Source organism: Melanerpes formicivorus, unplaced genomic scaffold (assembly GCF_026170545.1).
Source record: "Melanerpes formicivorus ecotype bairdi unplaced genomic scaffold, bMelFor1.0.p_v2 SCAF_7, whole genome shotgun sequence".
Classification (NCBI taxonomy): Eukaryota; Metazoa; Chordata; class Aves; order Piciformes; family Picidae; genus Melanerpes; species Melanerpes formicivorus.
In genome coordinates, this window is record NW_027142359.1 from 25928689 (window position 1) to 25955448 (window position 26760).

Consider the following 26760-nt stretch of genomic DNA (forward strand, 5'->3'; position numbering starts at 1 on the left):
CTTGGCAGGAGGGATTCTTGTTCTCTAGCATTTTATGGGCTTTGGCCCTTCTGCTTGCTCCCCAGAGCGATGTGCTCACCCCTCCTCGTGTAGCTGTCACACAGGATCTGAGCAATGGTCACAAGGCCTTGGACTCATGCTCTCTCTGGCCAGGTTTCATCTTGTGGCTAGGAACTGATGCTTCAAAGGCCTGGAGCAGATTCTCAAGGGGTCCCAAAGACTTTTATTGATTTGTTCATCCAGTCTATGAAGGCAGGTTTTAGACTGGAAAATGGTTTCAAATGGGTAAGTCAGAAGGAGACCAGACACCCATGTTGATGTTGGCTTCTACTGCTGCTGGTCTTGCAATGTTTCTGCCACTCAGAAGAACGATTGTGCCCTGAGGCTTGTTCTTCACTATTTGGTCTGTGGTGTGTTGCACTGCAGCACAATTACATCAGAGTTCTCCAGTAGAGCCAAGGAGAAATTGCTGACCCTTTGGGAATAGCTTTGATGGTGAATCAAGAGAAGAACATGCAGGACTTTTCTGCTTCTTGATAAGGGACAGACCCTCTCACAGCACTAAAATCCCCAGCAGGTAGAGATGTTGTTCTCCTGTTAAATCTTATTCCTCTGCTTCACCATTTCAATTCCCACCACCTGAGCAGGATGGATTTGCCTGTAGCCTTTTTAGACTGTCCTATGCAGCTCAGTTTTTCTCCCACTTTTCTGTCTATGCCAGTCTCTTCCCAGCTCAGCTTTATGATTCAACGTGCCCATTAAAAACTGGTCTCCAAATTCTTCCCCTCAGATGGCTTTGCACCCAGGAATCTCCAGGCTGGAAAGCAGTTATCTAGAGATTGAGAAGCCATTAAAGAAGGATTGCAGATGGAAGAACTGTAAACCTACAGGCATCTGAAAAAAAAAAAGCCACCTTACTTTAATTTAAGAGGAATGTCCTTTTGTTCCTAAATGGATGGGCCTCATTCCAAAGGCATTCAGGTGCAGTAACTGTTACCAGATGGGCTTCAAAAAGTAACACAAACAGGTGGTGAGGACAACAGCCATGGACTTCAATTTCCATGTCAGCTTCTTCCTGTACCTTACACACCCCCTGGAGAACAGGAGAACGAGGAGAACTGTCGTAGTTGTATATGGCAAAAGAAATGGCTGTCAAGGGGGTATTCTCCAACTGTATACAGCAGGGTATGCCCTTAACTCTCAGTGGTGGGACTGTCATCTGGGCCAAGGTGTGCAGTGATTATCCAAAGGTAAAACACCACTCACCAACACGTGCATTTTTATGGAGACCACAGTCAATACATTGTAATGCATGCTGACACAAATATTGGCCCAGATCCTCCCAGGTGTAGCTACTGTTCTTCCATGCAAGACCATGGGACCGTGTGGGACCATGCTGACTTTGCCCAACTGGGCCTCTGCCAGGTGCTCATGTGAGTGTTGAAGGCTGGTGCTCAAGGAGCATGAGAAGCCTTGATGGTTTTGGTGGGACCCCACACATACTGGAGCATTTGAAGAGGGAAGAGTGCAAGGTGGTGGCACACCAGTCCTGCAGTCTGCATGGGGCTGTTTTACAGTGGCACCAGTGCCCCCCTGCTCCTCCCAAATGGTGCCTTGCTGTCCTTTTCCTTCAATGTGGCTTCTCATGATTTTCTGGCTTTGACTAGTGTGATGAGGGAGCATACTTCAGCACACATAAGGTAGAAGCAAAGCCAGTTACATGGTCTGCAGCTTGTCCTAATAAAGAGCATTCAAAGCCCTGGAGCTGTTGCTCTCTGTTTGTCAGTACCCACGAGTGCTCATACTTTGATAGCTCCATTGCTGTGGCTACATGGACATGTGAAACAGCACTGGAGAAAGGAGCCATGGTGCATAGCAGAGATTCATAGTTCCCTCAGATACCTGCATACACTGATTTATTGCTGGAGTAAGTACAAACCAGGCACAAAACACAGTATGCTTTGCTGGGACAGAGAATTTGTTGCTCATCACCTTGCTGGCCTGGGCAAGGCAAGGGAGTTCCTGGAGAGTGCACAGCTGTTCTTCAGTCAGCAGCATCCACCGTGCCTATGCTCAGTCTCTCTGGGTTTTGCTTCCCAGTTGCGATGCTATCCATTTCTCTCTGACCATCTTCCCATGTCCTTGGCATGCAAGCATGCAAGTGGAGCTGCCTTTTATGCTTGTCTGTGGTTCGAGCCAGTGTCAGCCACACTTCCTTTCCACTGGCTAACATCTCTTTGTTCACAGCTCCCCATCTCTGCCCAAACCAACACCTCTGGGTCCGGATGTGGGGAGGATAAGAGAATGCAGTCCTCATTTAAAGCCAAATGGAGCTATATACAGAGAACAGCCTTACCTGGGCTGGAGGCAAGCTCAGAGCAACAGCTGTTTCCTTGTGCTTCCCTTGCTCAGAGATGGATATGTCTGCTCGCAGTCAGCGAGAGCTAGTGCAGGATTCATGCTCACCCCAGGGGTTGTGCTGTGTCCCAGCAAGGGCAGTCCTTGGAATTTTGAAGCCAAGAGACGTGATTTTTTTTATGGTCAGGAAAGGTTTCTAGGATTGTCAGGAATGAGGAGATGCATTCTGGACTTTGTTGTTTCTGTTTAGAGATAAGGAAGCTGAGGCATGGGGTGGCTTAAGTTGCGCTAGGTGCTTTCCACCTCCTTGTTAGTTGAGGACTAACACAGCATGGTGAAGGTGTGGTGGTGAAACTGCACAAGTGCCTTCCCTAGTCCTTTGCATTTTTAAGTCATCAAGGTTGTTCACCCCATTGCTGTGGGCTCTTAGCTTTCTGGCCTTTCACATCTCCAATTGTCTCTCCTAGATGATCAGCTGAACTCAGAGGAGAAGAAGAAAAGAAAGCAGAGGAGGAACAGGACTACCTTCAACAGCAGCCAGCTCCAGGCATTAGAGAGGGTCTTTGAGAGGACACACTACCCTGATGCCTTTGTACGGGAAGACCTTGCACGCAGAGTCAACCTCACCGAAGCCAGAGTCCAGGTAATCACCACAGCTTCTATCCAGATATGACTCACCTAGCAGGTGGTGATCAGACCATTCCAGTATGGCAGTAGAAATCCTCAAGATCTGTATGGCACACTAGGGTCATCAAGCTTCTGGGTCAATGCTGTATTGTAGTCCCAAGTGTGCCATGTCTTGAGGAGGCCTGCCAGACCTGATGTGCCACCACACTTACCACCTCCCCAGTCAGAGGTATTCATATGGTTGATTTAAGGCTAAAACATTTGATGCTTCTTGCATTATCTTGAGCTGCTCAGCTCAACCCTAATGGCTTGTAAGCTTGCACCTTCTGAAGGTCAAGGCAGACCATGGAACACAGCGGGTTGTACAGCACTCCCAGGCCTTGCTGCCTACAGCACAGGACAGACCTGGTCCCACAAGGACTTCACTGTGTCAGCTCCCCAAGTGAGGGTTATATCAGGCCAGACATAAGGATTGTCTTGTCATTAGGGCTTCCAGTACCAGGGATGCCAAAGAGTCCTGTCCTGCCCAGCAGGCAGAGGTGGTGTGGAGAAAGGGTGAGCGTTGCAGCAGAGCTGGCTGTGATGGTTGGTGGATCTGTGCCCTTCCCACCCCAGGTGTGGTTCCAGAACCGGAGAGCCAAGTTTCGCCGGAACGAGAGGGCGATGCTGGCCAGCAAGAATGCCTCTCTGCTCAAATCCTACTCAGGGGACGTGACCGCCGTGGAGCAGCCCATAGTACCTCGCCCAGCTCCGAGACCCACCGACTATCTCTCCTGGGGTACCGCCTCACCTTACAGGTGAGTGAAGAATCCCTCTGGGGCTGACCAGCTGGTGTTGTACAGAGCAGCCTGAGTGGCCCTCAGACAGTTCTAATGGGATGTTTATGTTCCCATGGGACAATGGGAGGATACAGCAGTTTGACCACCACAGCAAAAACCACACTGTTTTTCCTTACCTATTCCCATCCCTTCTCCAGGCTTAAGGGGAGCTTGGATCAGCATCATTGTGGCCGCTAGTGGCATGGGAGATTGCAGCTTCTCTTCTTTTGGTAGTCTCTCTCTGCAGTTCAGGAAATTTTGAAAGAGGATCAGGGAGAAATACATGGAAACAGAAGGGGCTGCACTTGCTTCCCTGGTGCAGGTTGAAGCGTGGAAGAAGCCTTTACATGGGACAGATCCAGGGGAGGTGACGGCAGAGTACTTGTGGAGGTTCAGCCACCACTCAGTGGCCAGAAGAGGGAGTTCTGTGGCTGTCCCATGGCAGTCACTGGTCTAACAAAGGGCTGGAAACTCCATGCATGCTGCTCCCAGTACTTCCCTTAGTGGTGAGCATCAAATTAGCGAGCAGTTTCTTTCTAGTTGCTAGAGCACGATCGTGTGTGCGAATGAGCTGTGTCCTTGTGCTGTGGTTTGTGCACAGTAAGGACGACCCAGGATGACTGATGTTAAGTGTCCAACTTCTGTGGCCATCACTGCTTAAGGGGTGGCAGGAAAGAAGTGTGTTCTGCTCAAAGGATCTAGGATGTCCAAGCGTGTCACAAGGCCTCCCTGTCCTCCTTCACGCTATCCACAGCCCAGCAGGAACTGGGTGTGGTTGCAAGATCCACAGGATGTGTTGGTTTGTGGGGAGTCAGTTGGCTTCTTGTATGCAGTAAAAAATGAGGTAGGTGGGTATTTTTTAGCACAGTGGTTTCATTGATGGTCAGGACCTTGGAATCTTTGGCTGGATTTCTTCCTGTTCCAGGCTTGGTCATAGGCAGCTTCCCACTGGCTTCCAGAAACCACACCATGCCCAGAACTCCTCTTCCTTGGTCACTTGGCCCCCACTTCTTGCACCCCAAACATTGTTTTGCACAGTTAGGTCTGCAAACACATGGTCTTCCTGATAGTTTGTTGCTTCAGTGCCATGGGATCCTCCTCATCCACTCTGTGTCTCCAGAAGAACAAGTACGCTCCATGTGCTGAAGAAGATTTTGATGACCAACAGTTTGGTCTCAGAGATGGCCCTTATCCTCTGAATTTTACCTGAGGACTGCTTGTTGGGCAAAATGCCCCTTCTGGGGTTAAGGCTTTCTCTCTGTGGAGTGCTCCTTAGTGTAGCATCCTAGAGAGGAGTCTGGGTGGTGAGTCCAGGGAGAGGGGCACAGATCCTTTCCCACCCTGCTGGGACTTCTCTGGTCACAGTAGCAGATCCCTGCTGAACACTCATGGCTTGTTTCTACCTCTCACACTTTTAAAAATAGATCATCCCTCCCAGATTTTCACAAGGGCCTTCATAACAGGTTCTAGGAGAAGACTGCAAAGGTAACTTCCAGGGCATACTGGGAAGGGCTGCCTGGGGCCACTCTGAGGAATAAGAAGCCCAAGGCATTCTGGAGATGCCAATGAGGAGAGCAAGGGAGAATGAAAAACCTCTTCTTTTGAAGTCCCAACCTGGCTATGCTTCTCCACTGGGAGAAGATGCCTCCCCTCTGTCTTGCTATCTTCCCCTTGTCTTAAGCCAAGATGTATCCACAAAGATATCTGCAGCTTACAGCAGTCCCTGCTGGCTGGCATGCCAAACCAGGGTGGACTGTCACCCTCCCATTGCCCTAAAGAGGGGTAGGAGGCACTGACAGAGGAGCAGAGAAACCACTTTTCATAGTGTGTGGTACTCAAGACCCTCAAACAATTTATGCTCCTGAGGCTTTCTAATAGTAGGTCATCTCCTAGCAATCACATTCATCTTGGCCAGGTAGTCAAAGCTACATCAAAGCTTTGAACTCAGTAGGGTTGTTAAAGTAAAGGACTCTTGGTGGAAAGCAGCCATGCAGAATGTTTGCATGGCCCTCTGCCCCCTCCCCATCTCCTGGAGCTGCCATAGCAGCCCCTGAGTAACGGCAAGTCAGGGAGAGGGCTGAGCACTGTGTGTTTGGTGCTGTTTGCACTCTTAGATCTGGGGAAAGTTTTCAATCAGTGTGTTTATTCTCTAAACACATTCAGCCACAGGTGAACCAAAGCTATTTGCAGAGCTGTGTCATGTAGATAGCCAAGTCCATACTACTATTTTATTTTTTTGAAGTTGAAATGTTTTGCTTAGCCATTTTTCAGCAAAGGTTCCTAAGAAAACAAGTCTAGCAGTCGTGCTGCCAGCCTGCACTTCCCACTCCACCAACCTTTGACTGCACAGGCCACTGAAAGCCATATTTGAAAGGATTTCAGGCCTCAGAAACACGGTGTTCCTGTGTGTTTCACAGATGCAGGCAGCTGAGTAGAGGAAGAAGACTCTTTCTGTGCCTGAATGGGCTAGAGAGAGGAGGCAGCAGGGTGACTTCAGCCCTTACTAGACCCTGGAGATTTTCTGGAGCAACCCTCAAGCTATAAAGATGTTTTGAGACAGCCTTCTTGGGTGCTGCTTCTCGTAGAATAGCTTGCTGAAAGTGTTCCTGGACACTTTTGGTTTAGCAGAGTTCACTGGGCAGCAGTTATTTTCCTGCTGCCTCTGGAGAGCTCAGAGCAGAAGCATCCCTGCAGGTTTTTATTTATTTAGAATAAACCAGGTTGGAAGAGACCTTCAAGATCATCGCATCCAGCCCACCTAAACAACTAACCCATGGCACCAAGCACCCCATCAAGTCTCCTCCTGAACACCTCCAATGATGGTGACTCCACCACCTCCTTGGGCAGCCCATTCCAATGGGCAATCACTCTCTCTCTATAGAACTTCTTCCTAACATCCAGCCTAAACCTTGCCTGGCACAGCCTGAGACTGTCCCCTCTTGTTCTGGTACTGGCTGCCTGGGTTTAGACCAGGCTTGAGCAGCTGTTTAGTTTTGAATGGGGACAGCTTACACCTGAGGCTGAAAAGTCCTGGTTTATGTACTATAAAGTATCTTTGAGGCTGTTCTCATTTGTTCCAGCCCAAAATCACAGGGGATATGCACTCTGTGGAAGCAAGGGGGAATATGTCCTTAGGTAGGCACTGGTTATACACCCTGTGAAACTTTGCAGTGCCCCTGCAGGCAGCACTTGGCTTTTCACATTGCTGCTGACACTGGGAACGAGAGGGTAAAGCCTCCAACCCAGCCATGGAGAGGGAACTGAGGGGATATGCAGGCAGCTAGGGATGGCTCCAAGCACACCAATCCATCATGTCCTGGACGCCCTTCAATTGCAGTGGATGCACCCAGAGCTGGGCAGAGCCTGTATTTTGATGTGTGTGTTTTAATGTCTATCTTCTGTGTCCTTTTGTTAGCTGTTAGAGACTCTCAGTGTCCTGAATATTTGATTTCTTAGGGAATTTTTGGTGCTTTTCTCGGGATGAGTGCAAGCAGCTTTACATCTACAGGTCTGCCCTATCCCTTCCTTATCTTTAAGCCATTGTGTTGCCACAAGCCTTGATGCAGTTTCTTCCTGAAGTAGTTATTTTCCCTGACTTTAAAATGGAGATAGGAATCAACCTGGAGCAGCAGGACACACCCAGCCCCACCCTGTCTCCCTTCCTCCCTTTTATTTTTGCCCTTTTCCCTCTTTTTCCTTTCCCCAGCATTATTTTTTTCCCTTTCCCCAGTATTGTTTTTTTCCCAACACTGAGACACTTGAACATGTCCAGGGAAGGGCAGTGAGGCTGGTGAGAGGCCTCGAGCACAAGCCCTATGAGGAGAGGCTGAGGGAGCTGGGGTTGTTTAGCCTGGAGAAGAGGAGGCTTAGGGGAGACCTCATTGCTCTCTGCAACTACCTGAAGGGAGGTTGTAGCCAGGAGGGGGTTGGTCTCTTCTCCCAGGCAACCACCAACAGAACAAGAGGACACAGTCTCAAGCTGCGCCAGGGGAAGTTTAGGCTGGAGGTGAGGAGAAAGTTCTTCACTGAGAGAGTTGTTAGCTGTTGGAACGTGCTGCCCAGGGAGGTGGTGGAGTCACCACCCCTGAAGGTGTTCAAGAGGGGATTGGATGTGGCCCTTGGTGCCATGGTTTAGTCATGAGGTCTGTGGTGACAGGTTGGACTTGATGATCTTTGAGGTCTCTTCCAACCTTGGTTATTCTGTGATTATATCTTATTATCATTATATCTGGATCTTGGAGGCTGAGAATTCAGACAGCATTGGATTGCATTTAAACTCAGCTGTGCCATATGAAGTCAGAGGTATCACCAGCACTCTGGGAGGGAGCATGCATGCCCATGGCTGTGTTAAATTCCCCTAATTTACAGCATCTCATTGGCATCTCTCATTCACTCAAGGCCTTTCAACTGTTCTTCATCACACAGCAAATGCAACATGCCAGATAGTTTGCTGTGGTTTTTGTGGGGAGCAATTGCTCTTTGCAGAAACCTGGGCCACCTGAGTTAAACAGGTGTTCCAGTGGTCTGGAAAGCAGATTTGCAAATGTTTGGTAGGCTAAGAAAGGCTTCAGAGATCTTTGTTTAGCCTTCACTGCCCAAAGTAATGTTTTCTCATGAATAAAGTCATTATTTGAAGGGAGATGTTTTGGTTTTGGTTTTTTTTTTCCCCTCAGCCTTTGAGGCATGCTCTTTCTGATCAGCTGAAGTTTTGAGGGGCAGAACAATGTGGAAAATGTGAAGGCTGAAACCAAAAAGCATCACAATGGTTGAAATGGGTTTTTCCCAGGGTGTTTCTTTAATGTCACATGCGGTTCAGAAGTGACGCGATTATTTCACAAGCAGTAAAAGGAGCAATTGCTCTCATCAAAAAGACATTGCTCCCAGTGGGAACACTTTTAAGGACAACAGCCTAACTGGCAGGCTGGGTGCCTTGACCTCACTGCAAACCTTTTGAGTTAGAAAATAGGAAACAGATATTTTTCCTTACTGACTTCGGCGCCGGTTGAAGTCAATAGGAAAATTTGGTGTTGGCCATCCCTGGAGAAGTGATCTGCAGCAGAGAGATTTGCAGGGGTGCTAAAGTAGTGATAATTCTCTCCTGACACTAGGAACACATCTCACAGGCATGGAAACCACTCTCTGTTGTGTTCAGTTTGGGGCACCTCAATGCCAGAGAGATGTGGAGGTGCTGGAGCGAGTGCAGAGGAGGGCAAGGAAGCTGGGGAAGGGCCTGCAAAATAAGTCTTATGAAGAGTGACTGAAGGAGCTGGGACTGTTTAGCTTGAAAAAGATGCTGAGGGGAAACCTCAATGCTCTCTACAACTACCTGAAAGGATGTTGTGGGGAGGCTGGTGCTGGTCTCTTCTCACAGGTAATTACTGATAGAACAAGAGGGAATGGCCTCAAGCTGCGACTGGGTCTCTTCTCCCAGGCAGCCAGTACCAGAACAAGAGGACACAGTCTCAGGCTGCACCAGGGGAGGTTTAGGCTGGATGTTAGGAAGAAGTTCTATACAGAGAGAGTGATTGCCCATTGGAATGGGCTGCCTGGGGAGGTGGTGGAGTCACCATCATTGGAGGTGTTCAGGAGGAGACTTGATGGGGTGCTTGGTGCCATGGGTTAGTTGTTTAGGTGGGCTGGATTGGTTGATGGGTTGGACACGATGATCTTGAAGGTCTCTTCCAGTCTGGTCTGGTCTGGTCTCTTCTCTTCAGACTGGACATTAGGAAAAAAAATGTCATGGAAAGAGTGGTCAGGCATTGGAAGGTGCTGCCCAGGGAGGTGGCTGAGCCACCAAAGGTCATGTGGATGTGGTGCTTGGGGATATCGTTTAGGGGACAGCCTTGTAGACTAGGGTTATCAGTTGGACCTGGTGATCCTGAGGGTCTTTTCCAACCTGAATGTTTCTGTGATTCTGTGGTGTGCATTTCTTCTCTGCCTGCTGTGAAGACCATATCTGATGTGACGTTTCTCTTCTTCCATCCCACAGCGCCATGGCCACCTACTCTGCCACATGTACCAATGCCAGCCCGGCACAGGGCATGAACATGGCCAACAGTATTGCCAACCTGAGACTGAAGGCAAAGGAATATAGTTTACAGAGGAATCAAGTGCCCACAGTCAATTAATGGCTGGAGGCAGCTGCCTTGCCGAAGAAAACCCAGCAGCAGCCGTCCTGCTTTGCAACGCGTTTGTGCTGAAAGAGAAACAAAACAACACCAAACAAAATCAATACTAAAAAACAACCCACACCAAAAAAAACCAAACAACCCACCACACCAAAAAAAAAAAAAAAAAAAAAGAGAAAAAGAATAATTTTTTAAAAATAAGAAAAAATAAGAAGATCAAAAGCCTAACCTCCCAACCCAGAACTGAACACGGGGACCAAGCTGGGAGCCAACTGAACCGCTCACGAGTGACAAGGTTCCTCCTTCCTTTTGGGATAATGCCACCTTTTATTCCCCCCCCCCCCCCCCCCTTCTTTCTTGTTATTGTCAGGTTTATTGCTTCTGCTCAATATACTACGAGCTTCTTCAGTAAAGGACAGTCTCATCCTTGTTGGTTTCCATTTTTGCATGGGACTGCAAAAAGAAACCTCTGCCAATCTCAGCCCGTGGCTGTGTCCCACCCACCGCCGTGCTGAGATGCAAAGCTTGCTCCTCTCTCCCCCCACCGCCCAGCCCCAGCTCACCCTAGAAGTTGGTCACTGCTTTCTATTGTATCCACTGACCCTTCATACCTCCAGTCCCTTGTGCCACAGAGGCAGCACCACTGCCATCAGTCTGCAGGAAGCCCATCGATGCAAGGAGATGGAGTCACCCTGCCTGGACTAGTCTGAGACCTGAGGAAGACAAGATCTCCCTGGGCTTCACAGCGCTTCCTCGCTTTCTTGAGTATTCCCAGCACTGCTGCCTTGAAAAGCCAAAGAAGAGAGAAAAGCCAACATGGGGGTGTGAGCAGAGGGGTGTAGTGGGGGTGGGGAGGGTGGGTGGGTGTTGCTCTGTAGTGCCAAGAATAGGACTGTTAGGACCCCCCCTCCCCTTCTATGCCTTACAGTTTGCGCCACAGGGAAAGGCGTTGTCCAGATGCATTTGTTTTATATATACTGTATATATTTATATATATAAGATATACATGCAAGCTTGGTTGGTGTTTTTTATTAAACAAAATAAAATCCATTGAAAATGTTTGGGAGGTTTGTGCTGCATCCAGGTTCCTACAGCCACACGTTCAATTTCCAGCCACAGCCTCTCTCACCCTTGTCGGAGCTCCTCCCAGCAGCCAGCTCACATCTTCTCCTGAGAAACTCCAAAGTGGCACTGGAGAGGGCCTCACTCCTCTGCAGATTTTCTCCATGGGCATTTGCAGCTTCATAGAATAAGAGGATCTCCTCTCCAGTCAGACAGGTTCATGTGACTATTGGGAACACACAAGGACATCCCTGTGGAATGTGGCTGCCAGCCCCTATGAGGACAGGTAGTGGATCAACAGGGTGTCCCACACAAAAACTGTATTTCCCCCTAAGCTGCCATAACATTGCCCAGTGAGACTTGTCCTGTAGCCTTAACCACTCTCCTCTGCTCTCCCTAACTGCTTTCCTCTCTCTCTGGGGTCTGGAGAGCCAATTAGGACCTAAATTTTCTCTCCATGGAATGAATAGCAGAAGAGACACAACCCAAAAGAGTTTTCTTCCATGCAAACCACCTGAGGAAATGAGGAGCTTTCATACTGCTGCTGATGCTTTCCTCTTCAAAATTTGAGGGGAAGATGAGGCTTATTTATGGCAAACAGTGCTTGTGCAGGAGAGCTGCCCAAATTGAGTGGGACTTTGCATGGAAAAGTCATAGTGAAGGCAGCAGAGCTACTCCATGGTCCAGGCTGGACCATAAGGGAAGGAGAATTAAGCTCAGTCACAAGGCTGGTTTCTGATAGTGGCTTCATCTTGGTGGTTGCTGCAAACACACTGGGCATGTGTGGCTGTCTGACAGTAGGCTTTAGCAGTCTAAAACTGCCTCTTGCAGGAAATGAAAAATAAATCTCTTTAAAACAAAGGTGAAATTTAAACTGGCAAAGGATGGGCAGAAATTCAGCCAAAGTATTTGAGCTAACACTGGGGGAAAAAGCCCTAAATCCAAACTGCAGAAACATACATTCTACACTAAGGCAGACTGTGGTTGCCTCTCTCTTTTCCTATTGTTCATTGCATAGCTGGCATAGGAGTTTTTACAACAGGCAGATGAATATGTAATTGTCCTACCTTGACACAGTGATCAATCCTCTCCACTGAGGTGAGGTGAGCTTCTGACTCTGAAGCAAGTCTAACTGACAATTGGAATAACCCTGTTAACTGGAGTGATGGAAGAAAACAGAGACAACATTAGAGAGCTGTGACTTAATATTCAAGTAAGAGACAAAACTAATAGTGTGGCCAACAGGACCAGGGAAGTGATTGTCCCCCTGAACTTGGCACTGGTGAGGCTGCACCTCAGATGTTGTTTTCAGTTTTAGGTCCCTCACTACAAAAATATTGAGCTGCTGGGGCACGTCCACAGAAGGTCAGTGACACTGGTGAAGGAGCCAGAGGACAAGTCTTACAAGTGGCTGAGGGAGCTGGGATTGTTTAGCCTGCAGAAAAGGAGGCTCAGGGGAGACTTCTTTGTTCTCTACAACTCCCTGAAAGGAGGCTGTAGCACCTTCTTGGTCTCTTCTCCCAAGTAACAAGTGATAGAACAAGAGGAAACAGCCTCAAGTTGAACATAGTTCATAGTTTACATCACAGTTCAGGAATAAATTTCTTCACAGAAAGGATTCTCAAGCTCTGGAACAGGCTGCCCAGGGAGGTGGTGCAGTCACTATCCCTAAAGGGATTTAAATGATGTGGTGCTGAGGTTTAGTGGTGGACCTGTCAGTACTAGGATAATGGCTGGACTCAAGGTCTTTTCCAACCTAAATGATTCTCTACCTGATACAAGTGCTCTTGGCATTGGCCACCATATAGTTAAGGTGTCCACAGTGAGTTAATTTCAGTTAGTAGTTAACTCTGAAATATCTGTAGCTTATTAATCACTTGGAAAGCTGGTAGTCTAGAAAGGTTCCCCACAAGCAACAGTTTTAATTATTAGCCGTCTAAGTGTTGGAATTTCACTTCAGTACCACCAGGAGGCAGCTGGTAGTTTAGAAAGGGTTCCCACAAGCCAACAGCTTTAGTCATTAGCCATCAAAGTGTCGGCATTTCACCCCACTACCACCAGGGGGCAGCAGTGCTTCAGAATATGCACAGGAATCCTTTTACGCACAAGTGCAGAAGTTAGACGCACAGTTTTGATAGAGCTGGTGACACTAATTAAAACACATCAATCATCAATTTACAATCCTGACACCCTGGAGCTGAGGAAGTATATTTAAGGGAAGAGAGCTGAGAGATTAGCAAAGCAAATAACTAGATGCTTCTGATCATCCAACTCTTGTTTTACACCACTGATTTCTGCACAGTGTGTGCACAGCCTTAGTGCTCCAGCACCAGCAATACTAAGGGACTATTATTTGCACCTTTGCAATCTTTCATCTCAGCTGGCATAGCAGTGATTTGGCAGGGCTTCTGTGGCCATTTTCCTTGTACTCTCATGCTTGCCCTCATGACCTTTAACCTATAAAACCCTGACATTGTTACAGCAGGTTCTCATGAGAAGCAACCCCCACTCACATGGTAAATGTTTCACTCTCCCTCACTAATACTCATTTTGCAGATTTTCATTTGTACTAGAGAAAAATCAAGCACAGTGCATAAGGTGGCTACAATCACTTAGGTATTTGATAAATGTTGCCCCATTACACATGTGCTTAGAAACTAACAGCTCAATGTGCACACTGAGTTTTTGCTCTAACCCATACTAAGACTATCCCAAGGAGAAACAACTAGTAAAAAGTGTGAGCAGAGCCCAATGTAAAAACTACTAAAGTATGGTCAAGAAATTGTCCTTACCATTATCATTGCCACCCACTGCACTGCAGAAAACCCCCAGTAAGTATGATATCATGAATGAACATTTCTGGTTGAAAGGGTAAACAACCATCAACTGGAAAAGATGGAAGGGAAAGAGGAAGATGTTGAGTAGAGAAACCTGAAACAATCTATGTACACCCATTCAGTCCAGCACTGATGCAACTCTGACCTAATTATCACCTTTGCTACACATCACCTTCACCCTGAAACTCAGGGCTCCCCCTGCATAAACTGCTAAGAGTACATGTGCAGTCTGTAGGTACAAAAGCACATTTTCTTCTTTATAAGTGACTAGACAAACTTGAAGAATCAACTGCCTTCCAGAATCATAACCAAGTACGTCCCAGTTCCTGCTTTGTCTATTAACAAGTACATGCCTGGCAATAGATGCAGCAAGACACTGGAGAGTATTAAGAAGGTAACTGGGAGGTCTGACTGTGGGATTTACAACACACACAGTGAGAGATACCTTCATCCATGTCTTTGGACAACCTGAGGGTGTAGTGTCAAAGAACTTCATGGGACTACACAGAATCCATCAGTAGAGCTCATCATGAGGCCTTGAGGATGCTCTGTTACCTGACAATGCAGAAAACATTGCAGGGTTATGAAAGGTTGTTTGCCTTCCTATCACTGCAGCTCCCCCAGGCACCAAAACATTCTGCTCACTTTCTCTCTCCAGCCATAATTCTTTTTCTTGCATTCTGTGCTTCCAACCACTGGAAGGAAGCTGTTCATTTGGGCAGAAGTTTAACAGAAAGCACAGTGCAAGAGATGACTTATAGAAGCCTCACAATTTATGACCTGACTTCCTCTCATTCAAAAAAACTCTCTCAGGACGTGACAAAAAAGCCACAGTGAGAGCAATAAGCAAAAGGGGGGGGGGGAGGGGAGGAAAGGAAATGTGTGTGCAAGAAAAACAGCAGCATTGACACATACCTTTACAAAGACAATGCCATGAACAGCTTTCAGAATCAACATGACTGCCATAGACAGTGCATAGATGCCAGCATAGTAATGCATGTGAGGGTTGTCTTTCATACTGTCACTTATGACAGTATCATTTCCCAGAGTCATAGGGGTGCTCTGCAGAAAATTCAAGGGTTCAGTGAATGGTTAGGTAAGAGAAGGATTAATCATGTACATATTACATGTGGTAGAATTTAACTGTTCTCTGTCCCCTCCCACTGTGTTTTTCTTCTTCACAGTACTTCAGTGCTCACTGAATACTTCAGAAAGTTCTCCCTAGCAGAGATATTCGACTTGCAGATTGGCTCCTTGCACACGTCCCTGGCATTTTTCCTACAGTATCTTTGAAACTAAAACCAGAATGCCTACTTCATTTGATTGCTTAACTCTCACTTTGATGTTTAACATTTCTTGTGTTCTTCTGAACAAAGCCAGATACCAGCAGACCACCATTCTTCCTACATAGCAATACTCACCTTGGATAGGTTGTAACTGCTTAGTAAACACATCTGTTATTTTCTGCCACTATACAGTAAATTCTTTACTGTCACACTACCACACATTCTTATTTTCTTCCTTTGGTGTTTTTTTTAATCTTTAAGGATCTCATTGCTTACTCAAAAATTACAGGCCATCTGCACTTCAGTGTTTCTTCTCTAAGTAGTTTTCTCCCCTAGCCCCCAAAACCTGCAGCTGTATTTGAATGTTTAAACACGAGACTTGCAATCAAAGCCCTCAGAGTGGGAAAAGTCCCAAACCATCCCACATCAGTCTTCAAAGAAGCTCCCTAAAATCATTTGGCTTAAAGCCATGTAGTCTAACAAAATCATCATGTTAGAAGTAAGGTCACATTCAAATAAAAAGCAAGACTACTAATACCAATTCCTCCTGCAGCTTGTTGGTGCCTTTCACATTCTCCCTTCCTTTTCTTAAGCTAACCAAGAAAAAGAACAAGAGGGCAGTATAAACCACATGAGCTACTGTATTTTTCTCATTACTGGAGCTCTCTTATTCTTGGAGATGAGCTCTCCAATGAGATTGCATCCTGGGGAGATTTACAACTTGCTTAAATTAGGAAGTACCATTTGTTCTCACAGGATTGCTTGGAATTAGTCTAGGAGACCAATTTCTCTGCTTCTTAGAGTCAAAAGAGGAAAAAATAAAATTATCTTACTCCACTGCCTTGCTTTATCCAGAAACGCAGCCAGCAGTTGCTAAAAGCTGTACTGCCCACATTCAGCAGTGCCATGATGATGAGGAACGCACAGGGGGCTCCAGCTGCCTGAACATAGATACCATACACAGACCAGGGGACAGAGCCTTTGCCTTTCTCCTCCAACTGCACCAACCGGCCTGTGAACAAAAGAGAAGGGAGTGAGGGGGGACAAAAAGCTGTCCCAAGAAGCTTTTTTTAAGTTTGTGAAGATATCATAGAATCAGCAAGGTTGGAAAAGACCTCAAAGATCATCAAGTCCAACCTGTCACCACAGACCTTATGACTATTAGACCATGGCACCAAGTGCCACATCCAATCCCCTCGTGAACACCTCCAGGGATGGGGACTCCACCACCTCCCTGGGTAGCACATTCCAATGGCTAACAGCTCTCTCTATGAAGGACGTTCTCCTCACCTCGAGCCTAAACTTCCCCTGGCGCAGCTTGAGACAGAGTACTTTCAGAAAGAAGTACCACTTAACACATGGAAACCAATGGCTCTAAGTTTTTCAGTAAGCAGCATTCCCTTTGCAGAATCGTTCAGATCGCAGTACGCCTGAAAACCCAGAGCCCTTCCTACCGTACGGCAACCCCGCTCACCACCACCCAGCCATCAAGCCCGGCGGCTTCTTCACGCAGGGCTCTTGCGGCGGTTCCGACGTGCCTGGAGCGCCTGCACGGGTGGAGGGGGCAGTCTCTACCCGTCTTGCGCGATGCTTCACAGGAAGTGTAGTCCACGTTTCCGGGCCATACGCCCGCTGGTTCCCGAGCTGAAACTACATTTCCCAGAGGGCTCTGCGCGGAAGGCCACCTCCACCTGGCCGCGTCCGCCCAGCCCCTCCCCGTCCCGGTTCCTCCGGCCGCTCCTGACCATTATAAGACTGGATGTGTCGTGGGGGCTTGTTACGTTGTTTGGGCACAGCCGGCCGGGGTATGCTTCTTTCTCCAAAGTAAACCCTTATTTATCATCCTGCCTTGTGTGAGTTTAGATAATAACACGCATGCTGATTCCAACAGCATCAGATCCTAGGCAGCTCTAGGGATAAAGGGGGTAGAGTCTCTCCAGCTGAGATGGGTCAAGAAGTGTGCTGTGCTCAGTGCCCTCACTGGGCAGCCCCCAGGGGATTCTTGCTGTCTTGCTACAGAAGTTCCTGCGTTCCCTTGTTGCAGTTTAACCCCAGCTGGCAGCTCAGCCCCACACAGCTACTTCCTCGCTTCCCACCAGTGGGATGGGGGAGAGAATTGAAAAGGTAGAAGTGAGAAAACGTATGGTTGAGATAGAGAGATTTCATGTGTAATGGTTACGTGGGAAGGCAAACCTCATCACTGAACGTGTCCCCTTCCTCCTTCCCTTAGCTTTATATGCTGAGCATGACCTCACATGGTATGGAATACCCCCTTGGTCAGCTGTCCCAGGTGTGTCCCCTCCCACCTCTTTGTGCACCTTCAGCCTGTCCACTGAGGGTGTGAAGAGCAGAAAAGGCCTCGACTCTGTGTAAGCGTCGCTCCGCAATAACTAAAACATCCCTGTGTTACCAACGTTGTTTTCAGCACAAACCCAAAACGCAGCCCATGCCGGGTACTGTAGTGTCGATGATTAAACACACGGTGGCAGCACTGAGGAGGGAGGGGGGCATGGCTGACGGTTCCAGGCGTGCAGGGGACACCGAGAACCAGAGAGAGAGCTCCCTCAAATCCTGTGGCACCCCAAAACCTGAGAGCCTACAACTCCATAGAACACCCCAGCTACTGTGGGGACCCCACAGAGACCCCTACCTCTCACTGAGAGAGCCCCCCCATCTCCTTCAGGACCCTCTAGAGACCCCCTGGGACCCCCCAGAGGAAAATCCAGAGGCCCTAGGACCCCCCTAGATACACACAAACCCCCTTTTGTTCCCCCCCGACCCACTTAAAATGCCCACAAGCCCCCTCTACATGCTCACAAATCTCCTTTAGCTGTGCCCAGACCCACTTCAGATCTCTCCCCGACCACTTTTGATGCACCCTAGAAACCCTTAGATGTCCCCAGACCCCTTTAGATGCCCTTTTGATACCCCCCGACTCATTTTAGATGCACCAAGAATGCTTCAACTAGATGCTGGAACATTTGTTTGGCAATCCACCAGCACACAGAACAGAAAGTTAGATGCATTTTTGTTAGATGATGTTTTCTTTTTGATATGGAATAAAACCCCTTTGGAGAGCTTTCATTCCTCATTGTCTCAGCATGCTGCAGCTTCAAGGGACAGGAAAGGATTCCACACAGGAAGACCCAAAACGATGCATGCTGACTGTTAGCACACACTCACGTTTATGACCTCGATCACAAGCAACAAACGGCCAGAAGGTGGAGATGGACATAGCTGCACTGCCTCTCACAAAAGGCTCTAAATAGCCTTAGAAACCCTGAGCTGTGTCTGCTGCATGCTATGTCCCAGCAAGAGGTGGATTTTAAAACAGAAGCCAGGAGGCAATTTCGAGTCAGATTCTGATTCTCTGAACAATCATTCAAGAGGCCTTAGTCTGCATCACACACTGGGACATAGCATTTCTAGAGCACGAAGTGCACCTTGCAGCTTCTCCCCTGTAACATCCCAGCCAGCCCAGTCTGAAACTGCCTGATTGTGAGTCCTGGAGAACAGACTGCAGGAAAATGTATGTGACCCACCACAATGTAGCAGCCACAGGTGGTCCCAGCTGCCATACCACAGGAAGGGCTCTGCTTCTGTGCATCTGCCTGTCAGTGCTGTCCCAAAGTACCAGAGCACCTGAAGTGAAATGGATGGCATGGTATGGTTAAAGAATAAACAGGTGGGCCTCCCAACAGGGTCAAAGTAGACAAGAAACCCACAACTAGCTAGCAAGCAATGAGAGAGAGCAAGATCGTGGATAAACAAGCCTGGAAAGTTGTATTCTTAATCTCTTTTAAGATATCACTGAGACCAGAAGTAAAATACTGCATCTGGCTTGAGTTCTGGTGATTGAAAAGCATGTCAGAAAGCCCAGGAAATACACTCCAAAAGGTAAGTGGAATGCACTTTCCCAGCTCTCAGATTTAAGTCTCCCCTCTTATCTGAAAGATATAAAACATTTCCAATAATACATTTTGACAAGTAGCTTTTAAGACGAGACCAGAGGGCAAAACATGAGGCAGTGGCTGCAAAAGTAAAGCTCAGTTTAGAAATAATGGCATTTAAGAGTGAAAACTGGCTGACCACTGAAACAACTGAGAAGGTTTTCCTCCTCATGGCTTTAAATGTCACCTTCCCACTCCTGAAGATGCCTTAAGTCACTGGCTTGTACTGCTCATCCCACACCTGACCCTGTCATCCCCTTTGGTTTATGTTCTCTATTATTTACTTCTGTACCCACTGTGCTCTGTAAATGTCTCAATGAGCAGAGAAATAGAAAGGCAGTTTACAGTGAAATGGAGGTTTGAAGGAGGTAGGGAAATTAGCCATGTGTCAGGGATGAAGGCAATGCCATCCCTGTGATTATACTTCATACTCTGAAGCATGACAGAGAGGTTCTTGGGCTATCAAAGATGGTAATAACCAGGCTGCACCCTGGGAAATCTTCCCAGACTGTGAATCCACTAAGCAGGGTAGAAGCCATTGCTGCTCCCTGCTTTTAACTCCAGCATGACCCACACAGGCACAACTGGCTACAGCAGAAACAGCTTGCACTGTCCCCTGTGCTGTTTGTTGTACCACAAAGGTGACAGGAATGCAGTTATGTTTGTGTAACTCCATGAATAGAGATACAGATGAGACTCTGCAAGGGGTGCTGGGGAGTAGGGCTGTCTCACCCCAGCACATCTGCCTGCCTGCCACTGCAACCAGTGCCAGCAATGGGTTTGCTCAGCTCAGCAGAGCTGACATGTGAAAGGTAAGCACCATTCTAGCATGTCTTGCTGGAGAGGGGAGACAGAAAAGAAAGAAAAGAAGGGACACATCCAGAAGCAATGCTGGAGAGATGAGCATAGAAACCCTGTCACAACAACCAGGGCTGCCTGCACCACAGCAGGGAACAAGACTTTGGCACAAGAGACCTCCTCATGCCACAGACCTGTTGTTTCACCACTGCAGTTAACAAGGAACGTGTTTATGGTCCTTGAAAGCATATGCAAAAGAAACTACACTCCAGTTGTGGGGCCAGGGTCTTCTCCCAGCACTGCCCAAAGAAACCACTGCAGGCAGACACGAAGTTAAATCATGCTTTAATCACACTCTGGAGTGACAAAGCATTGAGGGACAGAGGAGGGGTGGGTTTGACACTGTGAGGCAGTGGAGCTGATGCCCAAGACACTGCAGGGAGCACCAAGGCAGGCTCCTCTTACCTTCCCACAAGACTGCCTGGGTGAGATAGACACCATCTCTTTCATCCTCAGCATCTGAGCAGGGCTGGGAGAGCAGCAGCAGGTCCAACATCACCATGCTGGTGCAGGCCCACTGACATCACACAGAGACACCACGGGGCTGACTGCCTTCAGTCTCCAATTTCCAGCCCACCCTTTCTCTACACTCCTTTCTTCCTGTCCCCAGCAATGTGAGGCTGAGAGCAGGTGGGAAAGGGAAGGAAGGGGATGGAGGTGGGAGTGACAGCGAGATGCCGTCGTGGTGGTGGCTGGGTTACAGGCTCAGATGGAGAGGCGCAACTCTCGCTCCTCTTCCTCTGGCAGCTGCTCACTTGTCTGGATGTAGTTGTCCTCAATAAAGCCATCATCATCCTCTGCCTGCAGGTCAGCAGCACCAGGTATGGAGTGGCTGTCACAGACCCCACGGCTGGAGGAGTCCCTGTCCCAGTTACTGCTGTGCTCCATGGGGCTGCCTCCAGTTGAGCTGGTTTCGGGCAGCAGCCGGTGGCGGTAGCTGGCAAAATTCTTGTGGAAGAGCTTGCACTTGGCTGCCAGTGCTATCAGGATGGAGATGCCAATTGCTGCCACAATGAATCCCACCAGGTATGGCCAACTCTTTCCACCCTTCCCTACAGGTGGTGTGGTGGCTGCAGCACAGGAAAGACACATCAGGGCCTGGTGGGTCAGCCTGCATCATACTCAGCACTCCTCAGCAGCCAGACCTATGCACATGGTGTGCAGCCAGCACTGAATTGCTTTTGATCTTCACCAAGATCTAACTACCAATGGAGTGTGAAAACTGCAGGCAAAACTGCTGAGCAGCTGTCTGATACTAGTGCCTATCAGCATGGAGCCTGTGCTCTGTGAGCTTTGTGGCATCTGCCGACTTTTCTGTTGCAAAGCCAGCAAACACCCCCAGGCGATTGCCACTCTCCCCACCAAGTAACCAGTGGAGGCCACCCTCCCTACCAGGCCACAGCACCAGCAGCCTGAGCCCCTTGCACACAGGGCATCTGTGCCTGCAGTCTCTTCTGAGGTGACAAAAGGACAGGAGGGAGTTAGACCTTACAGATGCATCTGTAGTTGCATGACTTACTGTTGCTGGAGGTCACTGTGTCTGGCCATGCTGTGCTGTCCTCTCGAGGCAATCGTTGTCTCACCAGGCAGCCCAGATCTTTGGAATCCAAAGCTACAACTTTCTGGCCCTGCAGCCTTGGAGGTGATGCACAGGTCACCTGCACAGCTGAGAGATACATGGATAAGGTGAGGTGGGGGATCACCCATCTCGTCCCCAGTTTAGAGATGGAAATCCATGCTTGCTCCTTGGTTCATGGGGTACATTGCAAGGTGCTCCTGGCTCTGGCCTCCAGCCTCATTGACCCTCAGGATGCTGCAAAGCACAGCCAAAGAAAAACACTCCCTGACCAAGGAACCATGTGACTGTGTGACTGTAATCAGCAGGCTCCTTTTAACAGGATAATGCCAAACTCCTGGATACTGATAGAAGTCCCAATGTCACAGGGCTGCTCTTGCCTGGGAGCCAAGCTCAGAGGGCTGGGACCTGATTCAGCTCCACAGGTGGAGTTGCTGAGTGGTCAACAGCTCTTGAAAATGTTATCACTCCATGTAGATACATAAAGGTGGCTTTAGGGGCCAAAGTATACACTTTCCCAGAAGAGTGGCTAAATTACCCTGCTGCCATTCCTTGAATTCTTTGGTATTGCCTGCAACTGCAAGCAAGAGACAAGATGCACCACCCTGAAGTTTGCTATTTCTCAACAGGGTGGGAGAGCTCCCTGGAAAACCATCTTGGAACCTGCCCAAGGGTTGGAGTAAGGATTGAACAGGAACCTTGCACCCAGAGTTCCTTCTGCCAGACGGCTCTCCTGCCACTCAACCTGTCACTCACCTTGCCTGCGCTGTAGCCACTGCTGCAGAGGGTACATGCTACAGTTGCAGACCCAAGGGTTCCCTTCCAGCTGGACCTGCGGGACTGCCTCCATCAGCTGCAGGCTCCAAGTGTCCACAGAGACCAGCGCATTGTGCTGCAGGTCCAGGTGGAAAAGAGCCTTCAGTGGCAGGATGAAAGGGACCTCAAGCTCCTGCAGACTGTTGTTTCTTAAGAGCAGTGTGTGCAAGTTTCCCAAGCCCTTGAAAGTGTCTTTGTGGAGGTAGGTGATACTGCAGCTGCTCAGGTCCAGCAGAAGTAGTGCCCCGAGGTTGGAGAAGATGCCTGGGCTCAGCGCTAGCAGGGCATTGTTAGAGAGGTTGAGGGAGTGCAGAGAAGGGAAGCGCCTCAAGAACGTTCCATGCTGGGGCACAACCAAGGAGTTGAAGGAGAGGTCCAAACCGGTGATGTTGCTCGGAAGGGAGCTTGGAGCATGCAGGAGGTTCTTTCCATTACAGTCAGCCCATCCCTGTGAAAAGAACTGCTGCCTGAGATGTGCTGATGAGGATCTCTAGGCTGAGACTCCCCAGAAGCTCAAATATCTTCATTTATTACCCCTGCTCCTGAAGCACACTAAATAAACTTGCATTCTTCTCCCACGATAAGCTAGGCAGTTATCCCACAACTAGTAAATGAAATAGACCAGGGGCCATTCACTGTCCCACAAGTCCAGTACTCCATGCTGGATGGATTGATCAACCCACACAGACTGATTTTTCTTCCCTGAAAAAAAGGTGGCCAAATTCAAACTGCTTTTGGAGATCAGTTCTTATCATGTGTTACTCCTGCCTGGACTTTAGGTGGGAGAAGACTAGCTGCCCCATCTGAAGCTGCCAGAGAGCAGATCAGCAACTTGAGTTTTGTTGAGCAGGCACAGGCTCCTGCTTGATGCTGTGTTTGGGCCTCATAGGCAGACATACTGTGCTGGAAGCTTGCTGCAGTCTGTAGTCCCAGGTTTCTAGGTTTAGCTGCTCTTCAGCTACCCAGCCTTTCCATTTCTTTGCCTCTCGCGTGATCATCATTCTTCCATCCTATCTGAAGGGGGCCTACAGGAAGGCTGGGGAAGGACTTCTCAGGATCTCAGGTAGTGATAGGAGTAGGGGGAATGGAATTAAGCTAGAGGTGGGGAGATTCAGGCTGGATGTGAGGAGGTTCTTTACCATGAGAGTGGTGAGACCCTGGAATGGGTTGTCCAGGGAGGTGGTTGAGGCCCCGTCCCTGGGGGTGTTTAAGACCAGGCTGGATGAGGCTCTGGCCAGCCTGATCTAGTGTGGGGTGTCCCTGCCCATGGCAGGGGGGTTGGAACTAGATGATCCTTGTGGTCCCTTCCAACCCTGAATGAAACTATGAAACTATAAATCTCCTATCAGGCCCTGCTGTCCCTGCTCACTAGAGGAAGAGAAGTGCTCTTATAAACATGAGCTGCTGAGGACTGGGTTGCAACAAGCTGAGCCACAGAGACACTGCACAGGTCCTGTCTGAAGCTTAAACAGGGCTCAACTGAGCTCAGGGAGGTTAGAAAAGACAGTTCAAACATTTTGAGGGAGTATCTGACAGCTCAGTGGACAGTGCTGCCCAGTGCCATCCACCTACAGCTTTTCTTGCCTCCTCCCAGCTCTTGCCCAGGTGCTTGTCCCGATGGGATGGGCTAGTTTTATTTCCTGCTACTCACCATGCACTCAAGGGATCCTAACTCCATAGTTGCCCTGACCCTGGCTTTAGTCATTGGACCACTGCAGAAGGGAGCGAGGGCCTGGGAGCCCCTCAGGAGTGCACCTCACTGCTGCTCACCATGCACCCCTGAGAGGCAGCTGTACAATGGCTGCAGCAAGAGACCCTCGGAGTCAGAAATGCCATGGCTCAGACCAGGCTCTGCCAGCCCTGCCATGCTCTAATGAACAGGCTGGACGATATGATGTGTTCAGTCTGAGGCTGGGAGCAGGGGTGCTGTAGGGCTGGGAGCAGGACAGACAGGCTCCAGGTGTGGGTAAACCACCTCTGCACAGCCTATCTTCCATTTACTCCCCTTGCTCCTGTGGGTTTTCATTGCTTCTCATCGCTCAAGCCGTACAGAGCAGGAACTGCCTGCCAGGCCCTGCTGCCCTGCAGGCACACGGTGCCACCACCCCAGCTGTGCTGATGGCGTCTGGCAGTGGGGTGCCCCTGCCCACCCCCAGCTCCTGCCCACGCCCGAGTACCCTTGCCTTCCCTACCTGGCGATTGAGGCTGCAGGGGTGTCCCACCACCACCGACCAGGCACAGAGGAGGCTGCAGACCCCGAGCAGACAGGCAGGAGCCATTTGGCTCCAGGAAAATGCCAGGCAGAAAAACAAGTTTCGAGGGAAGCTGGGAAGCCGGCCGAGCCGGCTGTGCCGGTGAGGTGTGGCCGCGGCCGCACGGCCCAGGACCCGCGCCGAGCCCCGGTCCCCGCAGCCGCACGGCCCTGCAGCCCCCCCCCGCACCTGCGAGTCAACAGTGGCCTCGCTCCCTCCCGAAGGCTGGGCGCCGGTGAAAGGTGGCAGTGCCGGTTACACATTAACCGCCACGCCCCACCACCTCCCACCCCCTGACTGCTGGAGCAGGTGACCGGGGGACCTCCAGCATCCGCCGGGAGGACCGTGCGGGTGCCCTGGGGGAAGCCCCAGTAGGAATACAGCACCAGGAGAGGCTGGGGGGGGCAGCGGAGAAGGTAGACACCTCTGAGGCATCCACCCTGAGATGGCCATGCTCAGGGAGCAGCGTGAGCCCGGCCCTGGCTTCACACACCCTAGTCAAGGGCATGCAGCAAACCTCAGCCAAAGAAGCTGGGGCTGAGGCAGCAGGAAAGCGTCCCACGGGAAAATAAAAGTCTTGTCGAGATGCAGGCAGAGGGGTGTCTAAAACACGGCACACAAGCAGGTCCCTGGGCCCAGCAGTGGTTCAGCAGCACTGGCAATACACTAAAAAAATAAATAAATAAAAATAGTGGTTTCCCTGAGCAGCACCCAGGGCACCCGTGATGACTCCAGAGGGTCACGGTGCCCCCACCACCTCTGGCACCCCTCACTCATCAGTAGAGCTCCCTGGCAGCGCTGGGAAATCACATCAAAGCAGCATCTCGTGGGTGTTTGCTGGCACAGCCCATGGGTGCTGAGGCAGATGAGTGGGAAATGGCTGGCAGAGCCACAGCCCAGGCAGGGCAGTGCTGGCAGCACCCACTCCTGGCTTTGCCTCTGAAGCAAGAAAGAGCCCCAAGCTCTCTTCCCTGTTCCCTGCTCACCACTCTCCATTCCCACTCCTACTCAGTGGCAGGATCTGTGAATCTGCAGTTTCCCAAGCAGTGGCCAGGACAGGGCAGCCCTTCTTCCCACAGCTGTGAAGGGGCTACTTCACAGTTGCATGTCCCACCCTTTCCTTGGAGAAAGGTTTCCAGCAGCCTGTGCTCCATCCTTCAGGAGTGGTGGATGCAAATACAGCCAGGCAGCTGCCTGCTCCCCAGCTGCCCTGCCGATGTGACCAGGTGAACTGTGGATGCTTGGCCACCCTGCTCCTGGGCTGCTCTTACATCTAACAGCAACAGCCCCTAACCCAGAAACAGACAGAGAAGCAGGCCTAGAAAACATTGCTGAAGCAGCTGAGGCTGCCAGTGGATTTGCAGGGCGTTTGCACTTCCTCTCAGGAAATGTATTAGTGCATTATGGTCTCTGGCATGCCGTGCTGTGCATTAAAATGTGCAAATGATAACAAAAAGGGGTATTTTTGTCACCCTTTTTTTTTTATAAAGTCTGTTGTGATTCAGCATAAATGTTGAGGTGTGGGAATTCAGCAGAAGTTCAGGTGCTTTCAGTGTGCTGTGGGTCAGGCAGCTGGAGCTCCCCATATTAGAGAGCTTGGGTCAGGTCCCTCAGTGGGTCCCTGAGACCTCCTGGAAAGGTGTTTGTTCTATGTAAATAATTGTGTCCTCAAACAGAACCTTGTGTCAGAGGACATCTCACAGAGTGCATCATAACTCACAGCTCTGTATGCTGCCAGAGGAGCACAGAATGCCTTGCATCCCCATGCACAACATGTGGAAGCATGTGGTAGTATGATGGCAGCTGAGGTTTTGAGTGTGACTGGTCCCTACACCCAGAGAATTGGGAGAAGCCATTTATTTATCTATTTGTGTATCTAACCCCTCTCTGCAGCTGTGCTGAGTGTGCAGGTGACCCAGTGTGCTTGCAAATGGTCGTGGGGTGGGCCAAGTAAAAGGGATTGTGAAGTTCCCCATGAGGACACCTGGGGCAGGAGGAACCAGCCTGACCTGCCCAGCCCCTGAGCACTCTGGCCCCCTGATCCTCATTTACATTATGGTTGTACCTTGGGGGGGTCTCCCAGAAAGAGAGCCCTTTGTCTGTGCACAGCCCACAGCAAAGCACCTTGCCTAGTTTTCCAGGCAAATGGGTACAGCTGCATCTGGTGTCCATCTTTTCCATATCCCTCCTGT

The 26760-nt window shown here is 49.5% G+C and overlaps 2 protein-coding genes and 2 long non-coding RNA genes across 6 annotated transcripts in view; 1 reads left to right on the plus strand and 3 right to left on the minus strand.

The window, feature by feature from the left end:
* PRRX1 (paired related homeobox 1) overlaps positions 1 to 10048 on the plus strand; it is a 41437-nt gene extending 31389 nt beyond the window's left edge. Inside the window, exons 2-4 of the mRNA XM_068141526.1 lie at positions 2826 to 3001; positions 3601 to 3782; positions 9793 to 10048. Coding sequence (XP_067997627.1) covers positions 2826 to 3001; positions 3601 to 3782; positions 9793 to 9931 — 497 coding nt within the window. The 3' untranslated portion in view covers positions 9932 to 10048. The remainder of the gene's footprint in view (positions 1 to 2825; positions 3002 to 3600; positions 3783 to 9792) is intronic.
* Positions 8570 to 9814, minus strand: LOC137442582 (uncharacterized). The gene is made up of 2 exons (XR_010987712.1): positions 9700 to 9814; positions 8570 to 9518 (listed from the first exon to the last, which is right to left on the minus strand). It is a non-coding gene; the product is annotated as an uncharacterized lncRNA (long non-coding RNA).
* Positions 10049 to 10266: 218 nt separating the features above from the next.
* On the minus strand, positions 10267 to 16654 carry LOC137442581 (uncharacterized). Of its 3 annotated transcripts, XR_010987710.1 has the most exons (7): positions 16407 to 16654; positions 15950 to 16128; positions 14746 to 14892; positions 14276 to 14385; positions 13786 to 13879; positions 12061 to 12150; positions 10267 to 11219 (listed from the first exon to the last, which is right to left on the minus strand). It is a non-coding gene; the product is annotated as an uncharacterized lncRNA (long non-coding RNA). The 3 variants fall into 3 exon arrangements; XR_010987709.1 differs by having other exon boundaries at positions 13786 to 14385; XR_010987711.1 differs by having other exon boundaries at positions 13786 to 14385; positions 16591 to 16649.
* Positions 16655 to 20192: 3538 nt separating this feature from the next.
* Positions 20193 to 24789, minus strand: CUNH1orf210 (chromosome unknown C1orf210 homolog). Its single transcript, XM_068141529.1, has 4 exons — positions 24509 to 24789; positions 22257 to 22764; positions 21444 to 21590; positions 20193 to 20994 (listed from the first exon to the last, which is right to left on the minus strand). Exons 1-4 carry the CDS (start codon positions 24593 to 24595, stop codon positions 20630 to 20632), a joined length of 1107 nt encoding a protein of 368 aa, XP_067997630.1. The 5' UTR covers positions 24596 to 24789; the 3' UTR covers positions 20193 to 20629.
* Positions 24790 to 26760: the final 1971 nt, after the last annotated feature.